Source organism: Tursiops truncatus, chromosome 18 (assembly GCF_011762595.2).
Source record: "Tursiops truncatus isolate mTurTru1 chromosome 18, mTurTru1.mat.Y, whole genome shotgun sequence".
NCBI lineage: Eukaryota > Metazoa > Chordata > Mammalia > Artiodactyla > Delphinidae > Tursiops > Tursiops truncatus.
In genome coordinates, this window is record NC_047051.1 from 6,069,355 (window position 1) to 6,092,951 (window position 23,597).

The window sequence follows — 23,597 nt, forward strand, 5'->3', positions numbered from 1 at the left end:
AAGCTTATTTCGCTGTAAGTACACAAAATAAGCAAAGAACATGTCTTTCAATATGCAGTATTTGTTATAGCCCTAAATTAACGTCACATTGTCAAGAGAGTCAAAACGCATTAAAATTCAAGTAGCATCAGGAGGATTGCAGCCATTTTTATTCTCCTGATGTTTCAGCCACGTCAATAATTGCCTGGGGGAATTTATCTGAGGTCTAGGGACAGAAAGTATGATTTTTGTACCACTTGTATCATTTGAGCAGCCTCAAATCGGAGGAGAGACTGACCTTCAGGGCAAACAGGGAAAGACAGTGTGCATATGTGAGGCAAAACCCAGTCGACCCAGTTTGTGCCAGGGTCTTTCAGGCTATTAACTACAGTACTCTAAACCGTAATCAAACTTCAGGAGAAAAAAAGATCTTTAAACTCTTGGACATTAGAGCCAGGTTTCAAGAACGGGAACCAAACGTGGAATCTACATCGGAGGTGGTGCTGACAGTATTTAATAACTGAAGCCAGTGTTCAATGAACATGTTGAGGAAAGAAAGACGGACAGCTAAGTCCAGCTCCCAGCGACACTGTCAGAAGCCGGAGAAGTCTGCCTTTGGTCCTCTCGTCTTCCAGCTCTGCTTTCCCTGCTCTGGGTGAAAGGCTTTCCGTTCTCCCCGAAGCCAGGTTGGCGGGCCCAGAGCCGCAGTAGAGGGATGAGTAGCAGCTGGGATTCCGGAGCCTCTTGTGCGGGGCCCAGGGCTTAGGTGAAACATGCCTTCGGGCTTTGTGTGGTCCACTCGCCTGGAAGCCGGGCAGTGTTCAGACTGGGGAGGTGTGGCTCCCTGTCACTGGCTGGGGAACGCCCACACGCGACACCCGAGCCTTACACAGGACAGGCCCCAGAGCCTGGCAGTCTTGGGTCACCTGGCCTGGGAAGGAGGCAGGGAGGATCCCACTGATCCTTGAGGCAGAGGCTGTAGTTGTTATGAAAACCATCCTTTGCTTCCTGTATTATTTTGATTGTTGATTACATTTGTTACAAATTGTGGTAAAGTATACATAACATAAAATCTGCCACCTTAACCATTTTAAGTGTACAGTTCCGAGGCATATATTCCCATTGTTGTGCAGCCGTCACCACCATCCCTCTCCAGAGCTCTTTCCATCTTGCAAAACTGAAACTCTGACCCCGTTAAACAATAACTTCTCATCCTCCCCTCCTCCAGCCCCGGCAGTCACCATTCTACTTTCTTTCTTTTTTTTAGAAAATTAATTAATTAATTAATTTATTTAGGCTGCATTGGGTCTTCGTTGCTGCACGTGGGCTTTCTCTAGTTGCGGCGAGCGGAGGCTACTCTTTGTTGCGGTGCGTGTGGGCTTCTCACTGCGGTGGCTTCTCTTGTTGCGGAGCATGGGCTCTAGGCGCGTGGGCTTCAGTAGCTGTGGCACATGGGCTCAGTAGTTGTGGCTCGTGGGCTCTAGAGCTCAGACTCAGTAGTTGTGGTGCACGGCCTTAGTTGCTTGCAGCATGTGGAATCTTCCCAGACCAGGGCTCGAACCCGTGTCCCCTGCCCTGGCAGGCGGATTCTTAACCACTGCGCCACCAGGGAAATGCCAACCAGCACTCTACTTTCTGTCTTGATGAATCTGACTGCTCTAGGTACCTCATATAAGTGGACTCTTATAATATTTGTCCTTTTGTGTCTGGCTTATTTCACTTAGCATATTGTCCTCAGGGTTCATCCATGTTGTTGCATTTTTTTTAAATTTAATTTTTATTTTATTTTGGAGTATAGTTGATTAACAATGTTGTGTTAGTCTCAGGTGTTCAGCAAAGTGATTCAGTTATATATATATATTCTTTTTCAGATTCTTTTCCCATATAGGTTATTACAGAATATTGGGTAGCGTTCCCTGTGCTCTACAGTAGGTCCTTGTTGGTCAACTATTGTATATATAGTAGTGTGTATCCATGTTGTTACATTGATCAGAACTTCCTCTTTTTAAAGCTGGATAACATACCGTTATATGTACCACATTTTGTTTATCCATTTATCTGTCAGTGGATACTTGGGCTGTTGCCACCTTTTTGCTATTGTGAATACTGTTCCTATGAACAGGGGCGTACAGATATCTCTTTGAGTCTCTGCTTTCAATTCTTTGGGTATATATCTAGAAGTTCAGTTGCTAAATCATATTGTAATTCTATTTTTTTTTTTGAGGAGCTGCCATATGTTTTCTATAGCAGCTGCCCCATTTTACATCCCCACCAATAGTGCACAAGCGTCCAGTTTTTCCACATCCCTGCCCCTAGTTACATTTTAGGTGACAGAGCATACGCCACTGCAACATATGTGCTTCATTTTCAAACTGCCATCATAGCTGCTTTATTGTTTTCTTTCCTTCTCTCAAGCATTTATCTCACATTGATTTTTTGCTTACCAAAAGCCCAGAACTTGGTATAGTTCTGGCTTGGGGCCCGGGGTGCAGAGAGTAGCCAGGACACCAAAATAAGCCTTAATGTTTACAATTACCATAAATTATATTGTTAGGGCATTTTGCAGCTTATAAAATGCTTTTATATTTGTTACCACTTTGATTCCTGTCCTATAAGGTAAGTAATGCATTTGTTATTATCCCCCCTTATAGATGGAGAAACCAGGGCTCACAGAAGCTCAGTGACCTGCTTAGATTACACGGCCAACGTCACACCTTCTGATTTCTGACACACTTGGTGCTTTTCTCTTCATATCGTGAGATTTCTCCAGTCCACTCCACAGGCACATGCACAGAGACCAGTGTGATTATTCTCCCTTATGGGAGGACTGGTCATTCTAAGAAAACAGTAACTTCTGACTCAAACACTTAAAACTGCAGTAAAACATGCAATCAGTATCTGTGCTGGCCACTGCTTGTGGACCTCTGTAAATCCCCCTGGTCCCACCATTTGCTCCAGCCGCTGCTGCAGCAACCAGTTTCAAGAGGCTTAGACCAGCTTCTCTTCGGTAGAACCAGACAGAACCTCACTTTGATTCCGTCCTGGATCTCTTGTTCTCTTCCCTGAAGAAACATCTGATGTCATAACATGGAATACCTGTGGGAACGCCTCATTGCTCACGCCTGCACGCTCTGGACGGGTGGGTGAGTTACGGCTTATGGCGCCACCGCTGACCAATAGGAAGTGGAAGTTAGTGGATAAAGAGATATTCCCTTTCATCTCCAAAGGACATGTCTGAGATGCGTTCCACAAAAGGTCCTTCAAAAAGACCTGGCAGGAGAGAGAGAGACAGAGAGAGAGAGATGGGGGGGGGGGGGGGGGAGAGAGAGAGAGAAAACAGGAAATGGAAAATAAACAAAACAGACTGAGACACAGGATAGAATAAGAAAGTATAATATGCATTTGATTGGAATTCAGAAGGACAGAATGGGAGAAAACAATATTAGAAGATAGTGTTGGAGAATTTTCTAAAATTGGTAAAAGACAAGAATTCTTAGATGCAGGAAGCACAATAAACCACAAAAAAGAGAAATAAAATGAAATCCACACCTAGACATAGAGAAGCAAACTGCAAAACAACAAAGACGATGAGAAGATGGTAAAAGCAGACAGAGAAGATGGGTCGCTCCTGAAGGGATAACAACTAAAACTGGCAGCTGACGTCACAGCAGCAGCAACAGAAGCCCAAAGAGAAAGTAATTGTTAACCTAGAACTGTAGACCTGGGTAACTATCGTGCAAAGATGGAAGTGACATAAGGACATCTTTAGGAAACCAAACTGGAGAGTGTTTATTACCAAAAAGCATTCACAAAGGAATTTTTGATGATGTATTCCAGAAAGAAGGATATTGATTCCAGAAGGAAGATCTGAGATTCAAGAAGGAATAGTAAGCAAACATTGACTATAAAATAATAATAACACTGTCTAATTTGCAGAGGAAAAAAATCAAGTAAAGTTTTGCATGATATCACGTAAGATGGGCAGGGGACAATTGAAGTTCAAGTGCTCAAAAGTCCTTCATCGTTCAGGAGAAGCACAGAGATGTAAAAACTTAGACTTTCCAGTTACCTACACATGTTAGAACTTTAAGAATAATTACTGGAAGAAAATACAGAATGTATAATTTCTGTAACAGGAAATATAAAACAACGGAAATTTTCCCTCAGTCATCTAAGGGAGGCAGAAAAGATCCCAAAAAAAGCAGGACCAGTAGAAAGCTCACAGATATATGGCAGAAGTAGGTTCAATTACACAAGTAATGGATACAGTTACATAATAATTACTAAGTAATTAAATGAGGTATATTTACAGATGAAAAGGTGGATGTTGTCAGATTGAATAAAAATGACCAGATATTGCATATTTACAGACTGGGGCCAGTTCTGAGAAGGTCTTGTCAGGACAATGGGAACTTTCAGAACAAAGGCTGCCCAGTAAATGGGTCCTGCGAAATGGCTCAGCCCCAGTACTGCCCCCGTGCTCAGCCATGGGCAGGGAACAGCTGGGGGGATGTGTGACCTGGGTGTGAGCACCGTGGTGGATCCAAAGATGTGACGGCTGGAGGCCATCAGTTAGTTATCCTCTCGAGAATTGAGAAGAACACGACATGGCCACCACAGAGAGAGGTGTCTTCACATTTTAAATAGAGGCATTGGGCCATCTTTGTAGGATTTGATGAGTAAGGGTTTAGGCAGAGGAGAGAGTGATCAGGGAGGAGGCTGGTAGCAAGAATTACAGGGTGCTGTGAGGGAGAGGGGGCAGGACCAGCCCCTTCATCCAAAGAAAGGCTTCTGGAGAACTACCTGGAGAGCTTGGCATGGATCACCCAGAGTTTGGGGACATACATGAACCCAGAGCCTCCTAACTCCTACGAGACAAGCTTTGAAGAGCAAGGCTGGTCAGAGCTACCTGTGACCGGGGAACGGGGAGGGCGTGCTGCTGTGGCCGTGACCTGGATGGACAGGGTGGAAGGCGGCTGGGTCTGCCTGCCAGGGCACGTGACCCCTGCGGAGATGCACCACCAGTGGAGAAGCTGACTCGGAAGCCTGGTGCTGGGCAAGCTCCCCACCGTGCCATTCTGGATGAGCCAGTCTGCACAGAGTTAGCCCGGGATGTAGAACAAGGCAGGAAAAGGCCTTTCCCTTCCCCATGCAGGCTTCTGAGCTTGGGTCCTGCCGGGAGCTGGTGGGTGGCGAGAGGGGAGTGGGGTAGGCTTAGGTGGAATGAGACAGAAGTTTTGACTTGGACTGGACTGGACTTTTTAATACCAGAGGATCAGACTGTTTATTAACAGCTGAAAGTGACAGGAAAAGCTTGAAATCTGCCCTAGATTCGTCCAGAGGAGAAGGGAGAGCTGTTAGAAAAATTTTAAAAGACAGTGGTGTGATTTCCCTTCACTAAGTAGTCCAGTAATGATTCAAAAATTAACTGCTGTAAAATATTGCTTAACACGGTACTTTGGAAAAAGACCTCTCCACCGCCCTTAAAAAAACCCCACCTAAATAGTGCGAGGACCAGCACCCACATTTCATTTTTATAACGGCAAAAGCTTATTCCATTGACATTTGAACCGGACGCAGCGGAAGTTCTCTGATCTCGCTTACCTTCCACGTGCACTGCTTAGGGAAGCCGGGAGCACTTCTTTGAGACATAAATTAATATACTTATTCCTAAGAGGTTCTCTAGAACCCCTCGACCGGTGTTAGGCACATTTGGTGCTTATTAAACACAGAAATAAACCTGGTTCTAGAAAGAAACGTGTGCTTTTCCGCAAACCTTTCCACAGGTCATCTTCGGACTTCTCGTGCACCAGGAATCCCACCGCCAGAGCCGGAGCGGGACGGCGCGCGCACGGCGGCCCCACGGCCGGCAGAGGGCGCTGCGGCTCCCCGGCAGGGCTGCGGGGCGCGGGGCTCGGGTCCCGGCGTGTGCGTCTCGGGGAGGCCGGGAGGTGGTGCGCGCCTCTCCGCCCCGCGCCGCCCTCCCGCGCGGGCCCGCTCGCCGCCCGGCCGCTGTCAACGCCGCCCGCACCTCGCCGGCGAGGCGCGCGGGCTGCGCGGGGTGCGCGGCGCTCTCCGAGGCCCGGTCTTCGCCGCCGCCCGCGCCGCCGCTTCTCTTTGTCCGGGCGAGGCGGCCGGAGGGGCGGCCGCTGCGGCCGGGGGGCGCCTCGGCGTCCGGTCGGCGGGTCCGGCCGTCGCCACCGCGGCCGCCGCGCGCTCGGAGCGGGGGCGGCGGCCTGGGCGGTGCCGGCGCGAGGTGAGCGCGGGGCGCGAGCGGGCGTGGGCGGGCGGCGGGGAACAGGCTGGGGAGCCGGCTCCGCGCGCGGGGGCGTCCCTGCCCCCTCCGCCTGCGCCACCTCTGCCGGCTTCTCCCGGCAAGTTTGTCGCCCCCGCTTTGCGGACCTCCTCGGAGGATCAGCCGAGTCCAGACCTGTGGCCAAATAGAAAACTCGAGCTGGAGGCGGAGGAGGCGGAGGAGGCGTGTGGGAAGCCGGTCCGGGATGAGAGTCTCTTGAAGGGCAGCGCTGGCTTCTTGGACATCTTCCTTGGCTCTTTCCCACCCAGGTGAGCGAATCCTCTTCTGCTCAGTTCCGCACAGGGCCGGGCTGGGCTCCGCTGCCGGCGTTCTGGGAACCCGCGCCGAGTCGGGGAGTGATTGCCGCCGGGGCTCCGGGCAGCGCAGTGTTTATTTTGGCTTCTCGGTCATCACAGCCCTCGTTCTCTCCTGCCTGCATCCATCACCTGCTCGGACTGAGGTATTGCAGCTCATCCGGCACCTTCGCGTGCTGCCAGGTTAAACATCCTCTGTTTTAGAAGGGCTGGTAGGTGAGTTCAACCGAATCCCTCCCCGCCCCACACCCCCGGCTTTGGATAATTTGTTCTGTGTCTTCGTCTTAATTTAGTACGAATGTGTTATTTCCTTTGAGCTTTATAATGGTAAAGCAGTGAAGCGGTTTGCTACATCCATTTTTTCATTCTGAGCCTGTGCACAGAAGGAATTTCAGGCACATAAGTGATGTTACTACCATTCTATTTTAAATACAAACACGGAAAGAAGTACTCTTGGCAGGATACCAAAGGCGCCTGTACTCTGTTATATAAGTGCTTTTAAAAAATATTTGCTCATTGTTAAAGTTATAAAAGGGATTACCAGAGCATCTAAGAAGAGAGGGTGAAGATAAGTCAGAGCCATAATTTCTTCTTTAAACCAAAACTTTACTGGAAGATAAGCATGGTCTTAGCTGGAGATACCCTTTAAGATGATATAGGGCCGTTTCTTTGACCTCATTAGGTACAATTGTAAAACATAAAAAAAACAGTAGGTTTTGTAAGGGCTGTTAAGAAACTTGGTGAAAATTCTTTGACTACTTATTGATAGTAATCAAAAAGATCCCACAGATATCCTTTATGGCTTTTAAACTAGTGAATGATTTTATTTCTTATAGCTGATGGAAACTTTGTAATTATGAACTGCCAGTTATTAAAGATTTAAATAACCTTTAATATCTCTACTTGTATTTATGGGTTTTTTTTCAGAGAAGAAGAAGACAGAAGTAGAAATTATCAGGTATACTGAGGTCTGGGCACCTCGTCTTGTGACCCACATCTCAGGAATCTGTTCCAAGTGGTTTTTGGTGATGCTGTGACATTTGTAATGTTAAAAAGTCCCTTGTGATTCTAATGTGTAGCCAGGGGTGAGACCCATAGGATAGCATTGTTTTTTTTCAATTTGTCACTTTGTACCCTAAGGTGTGGCTCCTAAGGTGTGGTTTAAGGAAAGTAAAAAATAAGTGGTTAGAAATATGGAGAGAGAATGGTATTGAAAAGAAGATGTGTTGAGGAATTATAGCATGTACACTTTTGTATTTTGTATATCTTTCTCGATTTTTTTTAAACGTGCAGGGAATAGTTGATGTTTATTGGGGACCCATGATTCCATGTGGACTATGTCAGGGAGTCCTGAGTGGGACATTTCTTTGTGCACAGGTAACAGTGAAGTTGAGTAGCGGTGTCAGGATATTCCTTTTTGTTTACATGAAAACACAATCACGTCTTATTAAAGATTGTTTGCTCCATGAAATTCAAAACTCATTATGTTAATATAGACTAGCAAATTAAGTGCAAAAAAGCTTTTATTGTCTTTAAGGTCGGAAATTAACGTGGCGGCTGAATCAATGTTTTCTGTCTACTTCATGTAATTCCAAATACCCAAATCTGGGGGCAGATTTTAGGGTTGGTTTGTGAAGGCTTATGTAAGTGCTACGACTATTGCATTAAACTCTCTGTTTTGGCTATTACATAATTGACACAGTACTGGATTGTTAAAGCCAAAACAGGGGAAGGATGCACAGCCCCAGCTCAGCACATGCGCTTTTATAATGAATTGCTGTGGCCAAATTAGAGGGAACAGCAGGGACGGAGGTTTGTGAAAGAGAGATGAGAATAGCGTCTAGAGGATTGATGTAAGAGAAGACTGTTATGCTTAGCGGTTTTCTAGAGATTTTAATGCTGCGGTATAAACCTCTCTAGTCTTTCGTATCTCCCAGCAGAGGCGCATTGACTGGGAAGCTAATGATCTTAAGCTTCAGGGCCCCTCACTCCGGCTTCGTCCAAGCCCCTGGGAGGGCCACTAGCAGTGTGCTCACATGGTCACAGAAGTTTGTATTTGTAATTGTGGATTTTTTTAAAATAAGGAGGACACTCTCTCCCCCCTCCCGCGTCCCATCATAAGAATGTAAGGCTCCATAAACCCTGAATCTGCTGTCTCCTGATTATGTTCAAATGTTAACTTTGAAAAATGCTTTTTCTTATTTTAACATCTGTAGTCTCATGAAAAGACAAAAAAAGAAATCTGGCCAATATTGTAGTTGAGCTGCTGAGAAAATGCAAACTGCTATCACCCAGGGCTCAGGTGGTTACCCGGTGAATCAGCTGTGCCTTGTGATCTCACACAAACTGGGACTTTTTTGGAGCCGAGCCGAGCCGGAGGCAGAGAGAAGCTGAGACGGGGGCGGGGAAGGGAGGAAAGTGGGTTAAAGCCCTTCCACATCTCAGAGACGGCTGCCGAGGGGAAAGGGAGAACGAAGTGAACTACCCAAAGATGCTTCATTAGTAAAAAGTTAATAGGAACAGATAGCATCAGCTCCATAGGAGACTTTCCTGTAAACTCCTAGGATCTGTCTTCAATATGAATTCTAAACAGGGAGCAAACTCAGGCCTGGAAAATATCTTGCAGGAAACAAGTGCAGGCTGGGAAGGGCTAGGATAAACTATTGACTGTTCCCGTTTAGCAGTTTTATGGGTAAATGGGAGCCTTATTATGTCTGCCGCAGGAATGTTGGAGAGGGGGGTTATAGAAAACAGTGGAGGATTTTCCCTTTTTCTCGGAAGCAATTTCTGCTTCATATCTGAATTTGGATGCTTCAGATCTTACCATCTTGACCCCTTTCCCACCGGTCCTTATACCCCCTCCGCCCACCCACCCCTTCAGACATCCACCCATCCACCCACCCATTCACCAAGACACTCCGCTTGACCAAACTTCAGTCAGACAGACTCCTCTGAGCCCTCTTCTTGACTAGGCCTCAACCTTGGCCTGTAGGAACTGCAACTTTCAACACAATCTTGTCGGTGTAGTGTTGTCCCCCGCCCCCCCCAGAAGACTGGAGAAAACTCTAACTTGGCTTCCAGCCCCCTGAGGTCATGCCCCTGGGATGACCCATCCCCCCTTGAGTTTCTGTTTGGAAAAGCTCAAGTCTGCCACAAGGATTTACCCTTTGTTCCAGCCAACACCTGAGGATGGGCCCGATTTCCCTTTTATTCAGCATTTAGTATAAAAACAGTACAATTACAATGCATTCTCTGTCTCTTTGAGATGTATACGTGTCTCCTACAACCCAGGAGTATCCTTCTCAAGGACCTGAAAGCCGTTCCTTTGACGTGTAATCAGGAAGGATAGGGCCTCTGTCTCCCGTCTCTAGGAGACGGGGACAAACTGACACGTAACATCGTTGACGATGACCAACCACCCTGCCTGCTTTTTGTAATTGCCCGCTTCCGTGACTGCTTTAGCCCTGTCTGCTCTCTCGTTCCTCCTTTAAAACGCCTGGCCGCCTCCTTGTGGATTGAAGTTGAGCTAAGTTTTATACTGAAGTCTTTCTTTCCTCTTGCAGTATATACTGAATGAATTCTGTCTTTACTGCCTTTAACTAGCGTCTAGCTTTGTTTTTCTTTAATAACATCCAACGGATACTTTTGAGTGTCTGTTTGTGCCAAGCGCTGTTCTAGATATTAGGTATCTTAGAGCAGTGAACACAACAGACAAAAACTGTGCCCCAGAGGAGCTTACAGGGCCATGGATAGATTTATGTAAAATGTGTATCATATCAGGTCGGGATAGTGCTGTGGAGAAAAGTAAATCAGAGAAGGAGGAGTGTAGGGTGGGGAGGGAGTGTTGCTGGGACATGTAGGTCAGGGAACGCCTCCCTGAGAGTGGATGCCGAGTAGAACCCTGAAGGAGATGAAGAGGGAGCCCCGTGGATGTCCGGGGAGAGCGTTTCCCTTGTTGGGGAATAGCCAGTACAGAGCCCTGGGAGGACGGAGCTGGGCTGGCGCTTATGGGGAGCAGCGGGGGGCTGGTGCCCCAGGCAGGCTCGCGGCCAGTGCTTCCCTGCAACAGCAACCCACCCCTCTAATTCTCTTGTGGTTTCTTGGGCCTACCCTGGGACCCTCCTCTCCAGCGCCGTGAGGTTGTGTCAGCGAGTGATGGTGTTACTCTTGGGCTTTAGGTGGTGTATTGGTTTGGGATCAGGTACAGCTGAGGGCCTCTCAGGGCTACTGGAATCCAGTCCAGACCATTACATAAACCAGGAGTAGGGGGAAGAGTTGGGTGTCTTCGTTGATGGTTCCCACTGGCTTGCTGTAGGAAAGGGGCCAACAGGAAAGCCTTATTTCAGCCCGGATTCCCTGCCGTCCCCTAGGAACAGATAGAACTGTGGTGAATAAAGGATGCCAACAGTGGGAACCACACTGCTCTTTCTCGGGGAATATCAAGATGTCAAGAGCCTACAGCAACTCCCGGCGTGAGACTGAGCCAGCGAGAACCCCGCGGCCTAAAGATGTTTGGGTTGGTTAGGGTTTGAGGAGGGGAGTTTGCTCATTGGTTGACGAGGCTCCTCTGTGCCTGGATGGCTGCCCTACGTGTACTAGCCAGAAAGCACGTGTGTGGACCTGGTAGCAGGTGGTCACGGATCCCTCAGTGGAAAAGGTGAGAAGCCAGTGGGGAGCAGCAGCACGTCTGCTGGAGAAAGGCATGGCCTTCCGGGCGCATGGGGATGGGTTGGGGGACAGGATACACAGCTGTTTACTTTGTCAAGCTGTGAGCTTATAACCATTTCTATCCCTGACACAGACAAAGAAATCTTCCGTATAGATTACGGTTCTCTGGGTTGTTTGCTAGCAGGTTGGAGCATAACAGCAGGCTGAATGAGCACAAAAGCAGGTGGCGTTAGGAGGGTGGCATGTATAGGGGATTGCAGGCGGCATTAGGAATGTGGTGTGTATAGGAGATTGGCAGGTGGCATTAGGAAGGTGGCACACGTAGGAGGTTGGCAGGTGGCATTAGGAAGGTGGCGTGTATAGGAGATTGGCAGGTGGCATTAGGAAGGTGGCATACGTAGGAGATTGGCAGGTGGCATTAGGAAGGTGGCATACACAGGAGATTGGCAGGTGGCATTAGGAAGATGGCATACACAGGAGGTTGGCAGGTGGCATTAGGAAGGTGGCATACACAGGAGATTGGCACGTGGCATAGGAAGGTGGCATACGTAGGAGATTGGCACGTGGCATAGGAAGGTGGCGTACGCAGGAGATTGGTGTCCTTGCCTCTTCTCTGTGCCTGTCATTGCTTTGTGTGGTCTCTCACTTTGCAGGCTTCCTTCACGTGCCCTACCATGTTTGGAAAATGGAGGATTTAGGTTATTCCTGGGTATGTTATACTCTTCTTTAACTTTTGTGAATGAGCCCTCTTCTAATTGGCTGTTGTTATATAATCAGTCGGTTATATACATTATGCATAGTGGTCATATTACATTGTCTTAGTCCTTTTGGGCTGCTGTAACAACATACATCAAAAACAAAACAAAACAAAACAATATACATCAGACTGGTGGCTTATAAACAGCAGATATTTATTCTCACCGTTCTGGAGGCTGGGAAGTCCAGGATCGTGTTGCCAGCAGACTTGGTAAGGGCCTGCTTTTTGGTTCACAAACGGCACCTTTCTGCTCTGTCCTCACTTGGTGGAAGGGGCAAGCAAGAAGCTCTCTGGGGCTCCGTTTATTAAGGTACTAATCTCACTCATGAGGGTTCTGCCCTCATGACCCAGTCACCTCCCAAAGGCCCCACCTCCTAATACCATCACCTTGGGCATTAGGTTTTCAACATATGAAGTTTGGGGGGACTCAAACATTCAGATTGTAGCATATATATAACCAGTAATTTATATTTAGAAAGCTGTTGATTTTAAGATATAATCGTGTAACTGGGCACTTTTCAAGCTCTTATCAATTCTAACCTCTTTTTGGTTATTTTTCTTGAATATTCTAGGTAGACAGTCATATCATCTGTAGGTGATGATTATTTTTTTTCTTTTCTTATTTCTATTTCATGTTTTATTACCAGAGTTTAGACTAGATAGGAGAAGATATCGTTAACTCAATCTGTTGAGTGATTTTTTTTTTAACATAAGATTGAGTATTGTCCTTCAGGTAGATGTACTTTCCCTGTCCTATAGGGCAGGGGTCCCCAGCCCCTGGGCCTCGGACCGGTAGCAGTCCCTGGCTTGTTAGGAACCAGCTGCACAGCAGGAGGTGAGTGGCGGGCGAGCGAGTGAGGCTTCATCTGCCACTCCCCATTGCTTGCATTACCGCCTGAACCATTGCTCGCATCACTGCCTGAACCATCCCCTACCCGCCCCTCCCCATCCATGGAAAAACTGTCCTCCACAAAACTGGTCCCTGGTGCCAAAAAGGTTGGGGACAGCTGCTATAGGGGGTAGGTTGTATGACCCTTTAAGACTTCTCCTTATTAGTCTTGCCACTCTGTGCAGCTACAGACCCATTGCACCAGTAGGTTCAGTTCCCGTAGAAAAACAAAGCAGTGTGTATGCATAGTCATTATAGGTGAGCCAGCAGTGTATACGATGGGGGCTAAGCCAGTATTAATGACAGGTTGATGTTGACTTTGGGAACTTTGACTCACCCACAGAAATGGAAAGCCAACATAGTATATTAGCTTCTATAAAGACTGTAATTAGGCAAATAAATTTGTCCAGACACAGGCTAATATTGATATAGTGATTTTAAACGCTTTTCAAAAGTATTGTGGAATATAGAGCCGTGGATTACAAGAAATGTCAATAAAACAGCAGAAGCAAATAATGAACACTTAATAGGGAAGTTAAATTTTCACACTTGACCAGACTTACTGCAAAGGACTAATCTAAAAACTTAATATGAGCAGTATCTCTGTTAAATGACAGTATAAGAGAAGTAATCTCAAATCATCCAGAATTAATTATCTTTTTACTAGGCTGTTTGAAATTACTCAAAATAGCTTCTGAAGACAGGCAGTCTTTCTTTACGCACAAATAATTGTCTTCTCAGGTTGGAAATGTTGCCACATATTAAGCCAAACATATTTTTATACCAAATTCTTATATTTCTATCAGTTTATTTTCAGGAGAAGCCAATTTGAGAACTGAAATCATGCAAGAGAATAATTTTGATTGAAATGACTATTTCTAAGCTTGATGCATTTTCTATTAGTGTTGCATAATATTTTAGGAAGTATGTATGGCAGTCATGCCAAAAATTACAGTTAGTTTCCTAAAGACTCTAGAAAGTAATAAAAAATTTATATTAGTTTAATTGGTAGCTAGTAATGAGTTTAATACTGAGAGAGCTAATTTGCCTCTACTAGCAGTTTTAAGAGGTTAGTCTAATATAAGTAACTACTTTGTGCTCTACCCCCAAACTTCATACTGAATTTTTTCTGCTAGATTTTAGAGTTATCATTTTGACAACAACCCAAGATATTGTAATGGAATATAAATGTGAGTTAGAACTAATATCTCAGTTTGGAGCATGAAGAAAAGAAAGGAGATATGTGATCTGAAAATCCCCCTTCTCCAAGGTTGGGACTAGAAGGATACTTGTCAGGCAGTTGCCTCAAGCACAGAATTTAAGGGGGTACTAAAAACTACGCAATAAAATAAATAATATTTTCATATGGTTAAAAAATTAAAATTAGTGCAAAAATTCGTAAACAAGATATCAAAAATTTAAGAAAGACAAGATCAGTGTCTGATTTTTCCTTTTGTGTAAGGCTCAGTATGTCATAGCCTGACTGATCATGTTACTGATTGTGTTTTAATTTAAAATTTTGATATTTTGTTCACCATGGATTTCTTTTTGCATTAATTTTTATGTTTTAAAAATATCATTTATCTTGGAACCACCTCTGGAATGTTGGAATAAGGACATTGTGTAAATTCTCTTTTCCAAAACAGCAGTGAGAACAAAATTTCACTGAGTGAGGCAAAAATTGTCAAAATAAACTATTTTAGAACTCTGGAAATTGATCAAAGACTTGCAACAATCCAGGGGGTGTTTATTCAAGAAAAAAGACTGAATTGTGGTAAGAATAGTGACCTTTGTGGCATTTAAATTTATTCCCATTACCTCTTCCCAGCACCAGGGTAGCCTTCTAAGCTAAAAGCTGCTGGAGGGGACAGAATAGGTTCAGAGCTCCTCAAATGCCCCATTCTTAGAAAACTGTCACTGTATGACCTGTCTGGCAGCTCCCTGAAAAGCTCAGAACTTGTTTTTACTTCTCCTGACTCAGAACTCATTCTTTGTAAACATCCTTAGGGGATTTATTAGAAAGGATCAGTGGCAATTGCTTAACAGCACAGCTTCCTAAGGTGGCTACACCTGTAGGGGTTAACAAGAGGTTGACCAAAAAACTGAAAAGGAATAATTGGGAGAAGAGGTATCTGTAGAGGGCTGTGAAAAACTTTGACATATTCCTTAGAATCTAGAAGGCCCATATGCATATTCAAGTCTGTACATATGCCTAAGTAAGACTTGAGAAGGCCTTAGTCTGTCACCTCTGACTGACATTGAGGCTGTACACTAGAGTTGTAAACTGTCATCAGGGCATAGAAAGCCCATGTCAACATACAAACAGAGCCCACAGCAAAGGCTGTGAGACATATTGGTTCAAAGCATTTAAGGAAATCTCTGTCCCATCATTAGCTGACTAATGAAGCAAATTGGGCAGAGACTTAAGTGGCTGCACATGGTAAAGAAAATAGACTTTATAGAATTAGTACAGGAAATGGACAGATAGCATTAGGAACAACAAAAGCAAACAGCAACAACAATAAACCTCTGGTTGGAGTGGCGGAATCTGATTTCTGGAGTTGCCATATTATATTATTTAAAATCAAATGTCAGCACACAATTGCAAAACACAAAGAAACAGGAACGTATGACCACGTCACAGGGACAAGACAATTAAAAATGTCCCTGAAAAAGTTCAGATGTTGGACTTACTAGACAAATGTTTTAAGTCAGCAATCATAAATGTGTTCAAAGAATGAAAGGAAGTCATGTCTAAAGAATTAAAGGATGAGAATGATGTCTCACCAAATAGAGAATATAAATAAAGGGATAGAAATAACTTTAAAAGAGCCGAATAGAAATTTTGGAGTTGAAAAGTACAGTAATGGGGGCTGAAAAATAGTTTTGAATTGGCAGAAGAAAGAATCAGTGAACTTGAAAGTAGGTCAATTGAAATTATACAGTTTGAGGAACAGAAAGCCAAATGAATGAAGAAAAATGAGCAGAACTTCAGATGATTCATTGTGAGTACCAACATAGGCATCATAGAAGTCCCAGAAGGAGAAAAGAGAGAGAAAGAAGACTTGAAGAAACAATGGCCCAAAACTTGCCAAATTTCATTTAAAAGATTAATCTGCACATCCAAGAAGTTCAGTACATTTCAGGATAAATGCAGAGCTCCACAGCCAGACACACAACAGTCAAGCTGTTAAAAGCCAAAACAAAGAAAGCAGCAAGAGGGAATGAAGTATTATGTATGAGGAATCCTCAGTAAGATTAACATCTGACTTCTCATCAGAAATCATGGAAGCCTGAAGCTAGTTGCTTCAAAGTGCTGAAAGAACAACCACCCATATCGTTTTGCTATATCCAGCAAAACTATCCTTCAACAAAGAAGAAAAAAATAAGACATCTCAGAAAAAGAAAAACAGAGAAATTGTCACTACCAGACTTGCCCTATAAGAAATATTAAAGGGGAGCCCTCAGGTTGTAATAAAAGAACACTAGACAGCAACTCAAATCCATGGAAGAAATAAGGAGTATCAGTAAAAGTAACTGATTATGTAAATATCAAGGCAGTATAAACTCCTAAGAAAATAACTAAGACATAAAAGAAACAACAAGGGAATTAAAATGCTATAGAAAAATATCTATTTAACACAAAAGAAGGCAGTAATGGAGGAATAGAGGGACAAAAAGACATAAGACGTTCAGAAAACAGAGGAAAATGGCAAATGTAAATACTATCAGTAATTACATTAAATGTAAATGAACTAAACATGCCAGTAAAAAGTCAGAGATGGGCAGAATGAATTAAATAAATATGATCTGACTATATTCTCACTACAGCAGACCCATTTTATATTCAAACACAAATAGTTTGAAAGTAAAAGAATAGAATAAGGTATACCATGCAAATAGTAACCAAAAGAGTGCTGGGAGTGGCTATACTAATATTAGACAAAATAGATTTTAAGTAAGAAATTATCACAAGAGACAAAGAAGGTCATTATATATTGATAAAAGGGTCAATCCATCAGGAAGACATAACAATTACAAACATATGTGCATCTAACAACAGTTTGCCAAAATACATGAAGCAAAAACTGACAATTGATGGGAGAAATAGAAAATACAACAATAATAGTTGGAGATTTCAATATCCTGCTTTCAATAACAAGTCAAAACTAGGCAGAAGTTTAGCTAGGCAGCTAGGCAGAAGATCAACAAGGAAATAGAAGACCTGAACAACATTATAAACCAGCTAGAACTAAGAGACATCCAAAGAACAACCCACCCAACCATAGTAGAATACACATTGTTTTCAGGTGCATGTAGAAAATTCTTCAGAATAGACTGTATTAGGCCACAGAACATATATTATGCCATAGATCATGTTTCAGTAACTTTAAAAGCATTGAAATCACACAAGGTATGTTTTTTTTTTTATCATACTGGAGTGATATTAGAAATCAGTAGCAGAAGGAGATTTCAGAAATTCATAAAATGTGGAAATTAAACAATATACTCTTTAATAACCAGTGGGTCAAAGAAGAGATCACAAGGGAAATTAGAAAATGCTTTGAGGTGAGTGAAAACAAAGCGTACTAAAACTTATGCCGGCAAATCAGTGCTTAGAGGGATATTTATAGTTAAGAATGCCTCTATTAACACAAGAAGAAGGATCACAAATCAATAACCTAATCTTTCACCTTAAGAAGGTAGAAAAAGAAGAGCAAACTGAACCCTAAGCAAGCAGAAAGAAGGAAATAATAAAGACCAGAGTAGAAGTAAGTGAACTAGAGAATAGAAAAGCAATAGAGAAAATCAGTAAGACCTAAAATTAATCCTTTTAAAAGATCAACAAACTTGACAAACCCTTAGCTGACTAACCAACAGAAAAAGAAGGAAGGCTCAATTACCAAACCAGGAATGAAAGAGGGAGCTTTATATACTGCCCATGGTAGAGAAAGAAAAAAGACCATAAGGGAATATGATGAATAACTTTATGTCAACGGATTAGATAACCTAGATGAAATGGATAAACTCCTAGGAAGACACAGACTACCCAACTGACCCAAGAAGAAATAGAAAATCTGAAGTGACCTGTTACAAGTAAAGAAATTGAATTAGTTAAAATTTCCTGCAAAGAAAATCCCAGACCAAGATGACTTCACTGATAAATTATATCAAACAGTGAAGAATTAATAACAATTTAGCACAATCTCTTCCAGAAAATGGAAAAGGAGGGAATATTTCCCAACTCATTTTTTTAAAAAAATATTTATTTATTTACTTATTTTTGGCTGTGTTGGGTCTTCGTTTCTGTGCGAGGGCTTTCTCTAGTTGCAGCAAGCGGGGGCCACTCTTCATCGCGGTGTGCGGGCCTCTCACTATCGTGACCTCTCTTGTTGCGGAGCACAGGCTCCAGATGTGCAGGCTCAGTAGTTGTGGCTCACGGGCCTAGTTGCTCCGCGGCATGTGGGATCTTCCCAGACCAGGGCTCGAACCCGTGTTCCCTGCATTGGCAGGCAGATCTCAACCACTGCGCCACCAGGGAAGCCCCCGACTCATTTTTGAGGCCATTAATATTTTGATACTAAAACCAGAAGAAAAAAACATAAGAAAGCACAGACCAGTATTCCTTATGAATATAGATACAAAAATTTGCAACAAGACACTAGCAAACCAAATCCAGCAACATATAGAAAGGTTTATACATCATGACCAAGCGGGATTTCTCTAAGGAATGCAGGGGTGGCTTACTATATGAAAATCAGTGTAATACACCATATTAATAGAATAAAGTACATGCAAGACTTCTACACTGAAAACATCATTGAAAGAAAGTAAAGATAAGCTAAATAAATGGAAAGACATCCCCTATTCATGGACTGAAAGACAATATTGTTAAGATGGCAATGCTTCCCAAATTGACCTACAGACTCAATGTAATCCCAACTGCTCTTTTAGCAGACTGATCCTAAAATTCATATGGAAATGCAAGGGACACAGAATAGCCAAAGCAATCCTGAAAAAGGAGAACAAAGATGAAGGACTCACACTTCCTGATTTTAAAACTTATTACAAAACTACGGTGATTAGATGGTGTGGTACTGGCATAAGTATAGCCTTTTATAGATCAGTGGTATAAAATTGAGAGTCCAGAAATAAACGCTTACATTTACGATTTTTCAACAAGGGTGATAAGACAATTCAAAGAGAAAGAATAGTCTTTTTAACAAATGGTGCTGGAGTAACTGTACGTCCACATGCAGAAGAATGAAGTTGCACCTTTGCACTATATACAAAAATTAACTCAAAATGGATCACTGATTTGAACGTCAAAGCTAAATAAAAAGACCTTTAGAAGAAAACATAGAAGTAAATTTTCATGCTCTTGGAGTAGGCAGTGGTTTCTTGAATATGATACCAAAAGCATAAGTAACAAAAGAAAGCATATATAAGTTGGGCTTCACAAAAATTAAAAACTTTTGTGTTTTAGAGAGTATCATCAAGAAAAAGATAGCCCATATAAGGGGAGCAAATTTTTACAAATTATGTATCTAATAAGAACTTGTATCCAAAATGTACTAAGAATGGTTGCAACTCAATTATATAAATAACCCAATTAAAAATTGAAGGCTTCAACTTGATATTTCTCCAAAGAAGATATACTAATGACAAATAAACCTATTAAAAGATGGTCAGCATTATTATTAGGGAGATACAAATCAAAAGTACAATGAGATATCACTACATACCCACTAAGATGGCTAACATAAAAAATATAATACCAAGTGTTGGTGAAGATTGGAACCCTGATATATTGATGGTGGGACTGTGAAATGGTACACTTTGGAAAATTGTTGCTAGTTACTCAGGTTATAAACATAGAGTTATAATATAACCCAGCAATTCCATTCCTAAGCATATACCTAAGAGAGTGGAAAATAAATCCATATAAAAACTGTTCACCAATCTGTACATAATAGCCAAAAGCTGGAAACAATTCAGCTGTCCGTCAACTGATGAATGGATAAAATGTGGCATATTCGTACAATAGAATATTATTCATTCATAAAAAGGAATGAAGTACTGACATGTGTGAACTTTGGAAACATTTTAAGTGGAAGAAGCCAGACATAAAAGGCCACACATTGTGTGGTTCCATTTATATCAAATACCCAGAATAGGCAGATCTATAGAGACAAAATAGATTAGTGGTTGTCAGAGGCTGGGCGTAGGGAGAGTGATGGGGTATCTGCTAATTGGGATGGAGTTTCTTTGTGGGGTAATGAAAATGTTTTCAAATTGGATAGTGACAATGGTTGTACAATTTTGTGAGTATATTAAAACCACTGAATTGCACCCTTGAAAATGGTGCATTTTATGGTATGTGAGTTACATATCAGTAAAGCTGTTATTTAAAAATTTATTCATCTTGCTTACAGAGTGTTTTGGTTCCACTTAAATTTCGTGCCTGAGGCAGATGCTTTGTCTCATCGTAGTCCTGACCCTGTCCTTCCCTACAGGGCTGCTGCCTCAGAATTCAGTAAAATATCTAGACTGGAAGATCAGAAACCTCAGGAAAGTTGGTGGTTACGTGTGAAGCAACAACTGATATTAGGGAAGGAGACTCTAGTGAGTTGCTCGAACTTTGAATGCAACATTCTGTGAGCTTTTAACATGTGACCAGAGTCTGTACGTCCAGCAGGGCCATGCTGTATATCACCGCGGTGCAGTCTTTGGTGTCCGTGGCTCTCTTAGCGTTGGGAAGAGTTAAGAGCATCTTCACAGATTTCTTAATAAGGAAGAGCCAGGCTATACTTTATAGAGCAGTGCTGTCTAATAGAAATACAATGTGAGCCACGATGTAATTTTAACTTTTCTAGTAACCACATAAACAAGGAAAAAGAAACAGATGGAATTAATTTTAATATATTTTATTTAACCTAATATATTCAAAATATTATCTTCAGATAATTAATTTTAAAAATAGGGAATGAGAGATGAATGGTATAAAAAGAGATCAAAAAGTTTATTTTGCAACTGGCTGCATGCTCACACAAAAAACAAAGCAGAAGGATTTATGGTAGGCGGCTCATTTAACTGGTCTCCTGGTAGGAGGGACAGTTATTTAAGCCCTTCCTGTTCATCTCAGAAGAAAACACACTTCGTGAACATGTAGACTTTTGTATCCAGGGCACTCACATGGCCTCTAGGCTGTTGGTTTTAGTCCCAGTGGCGTTGGGCGCGCCCCATGTTGCATCGATAGCCGTGGGTCTGGTTGTGGCGGTGTTTGCTGTGCTGCTGGTGGTGCTTGTAGCGGTGGGGGGATGGGTAGGAGTGGTGGTTAGGGAAGGTCCTCAGATAGATGGGTTCCTAAGTACATTAGACAGAAGTAAACCTCTCCTTCATCCCATCTGGACTTGGAGGTGTTTGATTTTCTTAGTGTGGTGTGATCTCTGCCCCCCAGCCCACCATATAAGGACTGGCAGCCCTTCTGCTTTCTTCCCCTGCATCTAACCCTTCATCCATCTGCCCTCTGCACCTTGCTCCTCACTCACTTCGGTGTTGTTGTTTTTTTGCATCGTTTACAACATTTTATTAAAGTACAGAATTGTTGGAATTAAGCTAAATAGAAAAACATAGTAAATATTTACAAAAACCTTGATAACACCAGTCATCTCACACACATGTAACGAATGCAGGAAGGGCTTAACAAGTTTACAAGCTGAGGGCTTCCCTGGTGGCGCAGTGGTTGAGAGTCCGCCTGCCGACGCAGCGGACGCGGGTTCGTGGCCCGGTCCGGGAAGATCCCACATGCCGCAGAGTGGCTGGGCCCGTGAGCCATGGCCGCTGAGCCTGCGCATCCGGAGCCTGTGCTCCGCAACGGGAGAGGCCGCAGCAGTGAGAGGACCACGTACCGCAAAAAAAAAAAAAAAAAAAAGTTTACAAGTTGAAAAGTATGGGGATTTCCTCAAATTGGATGTAACAGCTCGCTGCTGAATATGGCATCAAAATAATATATAAGATCTTTGAGAGGATGCTGTCCCCGACTCTTCCGCAGTCGAGTGCCTCCTAGAAATTTGTTCCTTGGGAGATTGACTCGCAGGCAGCCAGAGGGGCCAAGTCAAGAGTTGGGATCATCACAATTTAGGGTCTAATTTTCTTCATCTGATTGACTGTGTTGAGGTTATATAGACACAGCCACGGTCCTCACTCACTTTGACATGCTGTCCCTTGCGCCTGCCCTTCTTAGAGATCTGCGTTCTTCCTCTCAGCTCTTTGCCTTCCAGCCCTCAGCTTTTCTCTCTGCCACATTTATGCTCTTGGAAAAGACTCTCTATTGTTTCAAGGAGGAAGCCTAGAGGGAGTTGGCAGTAAATAGGGACCAGGTGGGTAGAAAGAGTAGAAAAGGTATTCTCAAGCCCTTCCAAATGCTGGAGGCAATTCATTCATTGTCTTTCAGGTGCCCTGAAGATGTGTTGGCTTGGAATGGAAACATTAACACCCAAACCCCTGATGCTGCTCAGAAAATGACTGTGCGCACAGCGATAGGTAGTTTTGGAGATTTAATTGTTTCATAATCACTGGGTTTTCCAATTCTGTCTATTTCCTCGCTTGGAAAAATGATAAAACAGTTTTTTTTGCAGGTAAAAAATGCAGGCTGCCTATCAGTAATTTTATATGACTCAGCCTAATACTAGCAGGCTTTCTGTGGTATCTATTGCAGTAGCATTTGGGAGGAAAATGTGTCTCTTTTCTACCACTGAGCAACTAATCTCCTTGCTGGACAATTGAGAGGAGAAAGTAATTTTTGCTGATTTATTTTGAAATACAGTTTTATTAAGGATTTAATTAATATTAATATTGTTAATATTGTAGGATTTACAGTTGCTCTGGCTTTTTATTTCTTCTGAATTATAGGAGAGTCAGAAGCATAACAAGTATAAATTTGGTGCAGTTTAAGACAATTAAGATCTACAAAATGGACATGTTTATTCATGTATCAGTGGTATTCTTCCCCTGATAAAAGCCAAGTCTTAAGTTCTTAAGATACTTCATTTATATGGTGTATTTAAGAATCAGTTTTCAGATCATTAACTACTTGAGGGATTAAAATAGAAAGAAAATTGAAGTCATGTAATCCATTGAGGATTAATCTGAATATAAGATTAAGTAGCTCTAAAATCCTAGACACAGCCAATGGAAAAGCAGTGAGTTTGTTGAAACAACTCCCATTATGAAGAGCTTATCTGTGGCACAACTACTGCCTAGATTCAAGAACTCCTGCACTAACTTTATTTTTCATCGAGAAGTAGTAGTGTAATGAAGTGCCTGTTTATGTTTCCCTGAAGCTTGCTCCTGTCTTCTGAATTCTCCTGTGCCTTCTCTTTTTAAGGTTTCTGCACCTGGATTGTCAACTAGGGCAAATTGTCACCAATGGCAGTAAAACTTGTTTTCTGGGGGTCAAGGTGAGTTTATGTGGATTTCTGTTCAATTTATGATTCCATTTGACTGGGGCTCATAGTTGCCTCTTAAATGTTGTATGATACTTCTTGGTAGTCAAAGTAAATAGCTGGTGGTAATTTGGGGTAAATATTATTAATGATGCAAGCAAATAAAAATGAATTCTCATACGAAAGCTTAATTCAGTTTTGCTATTTTTAAGATGTGAGGATTATATTCAGACGTTGACTGGAACTC

At 42.8% G+C, this 23,597-nt stretch overlaps 1 protein-coding gene across 1 annotated transcript; it reads left to right on the forward strand.

Annotated features, from left to right (window-relative positions):
- The first annotated feature begins 3,066 nt into the window (after positions 1–3,066).
- LOC141277098 (uncharacterized) lies at positions 3,067–23,367 on the forward strand. Its single transcript, XM_073795479.1, has 4 exons — positions 3,067–3,118; positions 5,766–6,543; positions 22,360–22,448; positions 23,293–23,367. The coding sequence occupies exons 1-4, from the start codon at positions 3,067–3,069 to the stop codon at positions 23,316–23,318; spliced, it is 945 nt and encodes a 314-aa protein (XP_073651580.1). The 3' UTR covers positions 23,319–23,367.
- The last annotated feature ends 230 nt before the right edge of the window (positions 23,368–23,597 follow it).

Coding starts and splice junctions, on each gene's coding strand:
- LOC141277098 (XM_073795479.1), top strand. CDS start 3,067: ATGGAATACCTGTGGGAACGCCTCATTGCTCACGCCTGCACGCTCTGG. Junction 6,544..22,359: donor CTTGGCTCTTTCCCACCCAG/GTGAGCGAATCC, acceptor ATTGTCTTTCAG/GTGCCCTGAAGATGTGTTGG. Junction 22,449..23,292: donor GACTGTGCGCACAGCGATAG/GTAGTTTTGGAG, acceptor TCTCTTTTTAAG/GTTTCTGCACCTGGATTGTC.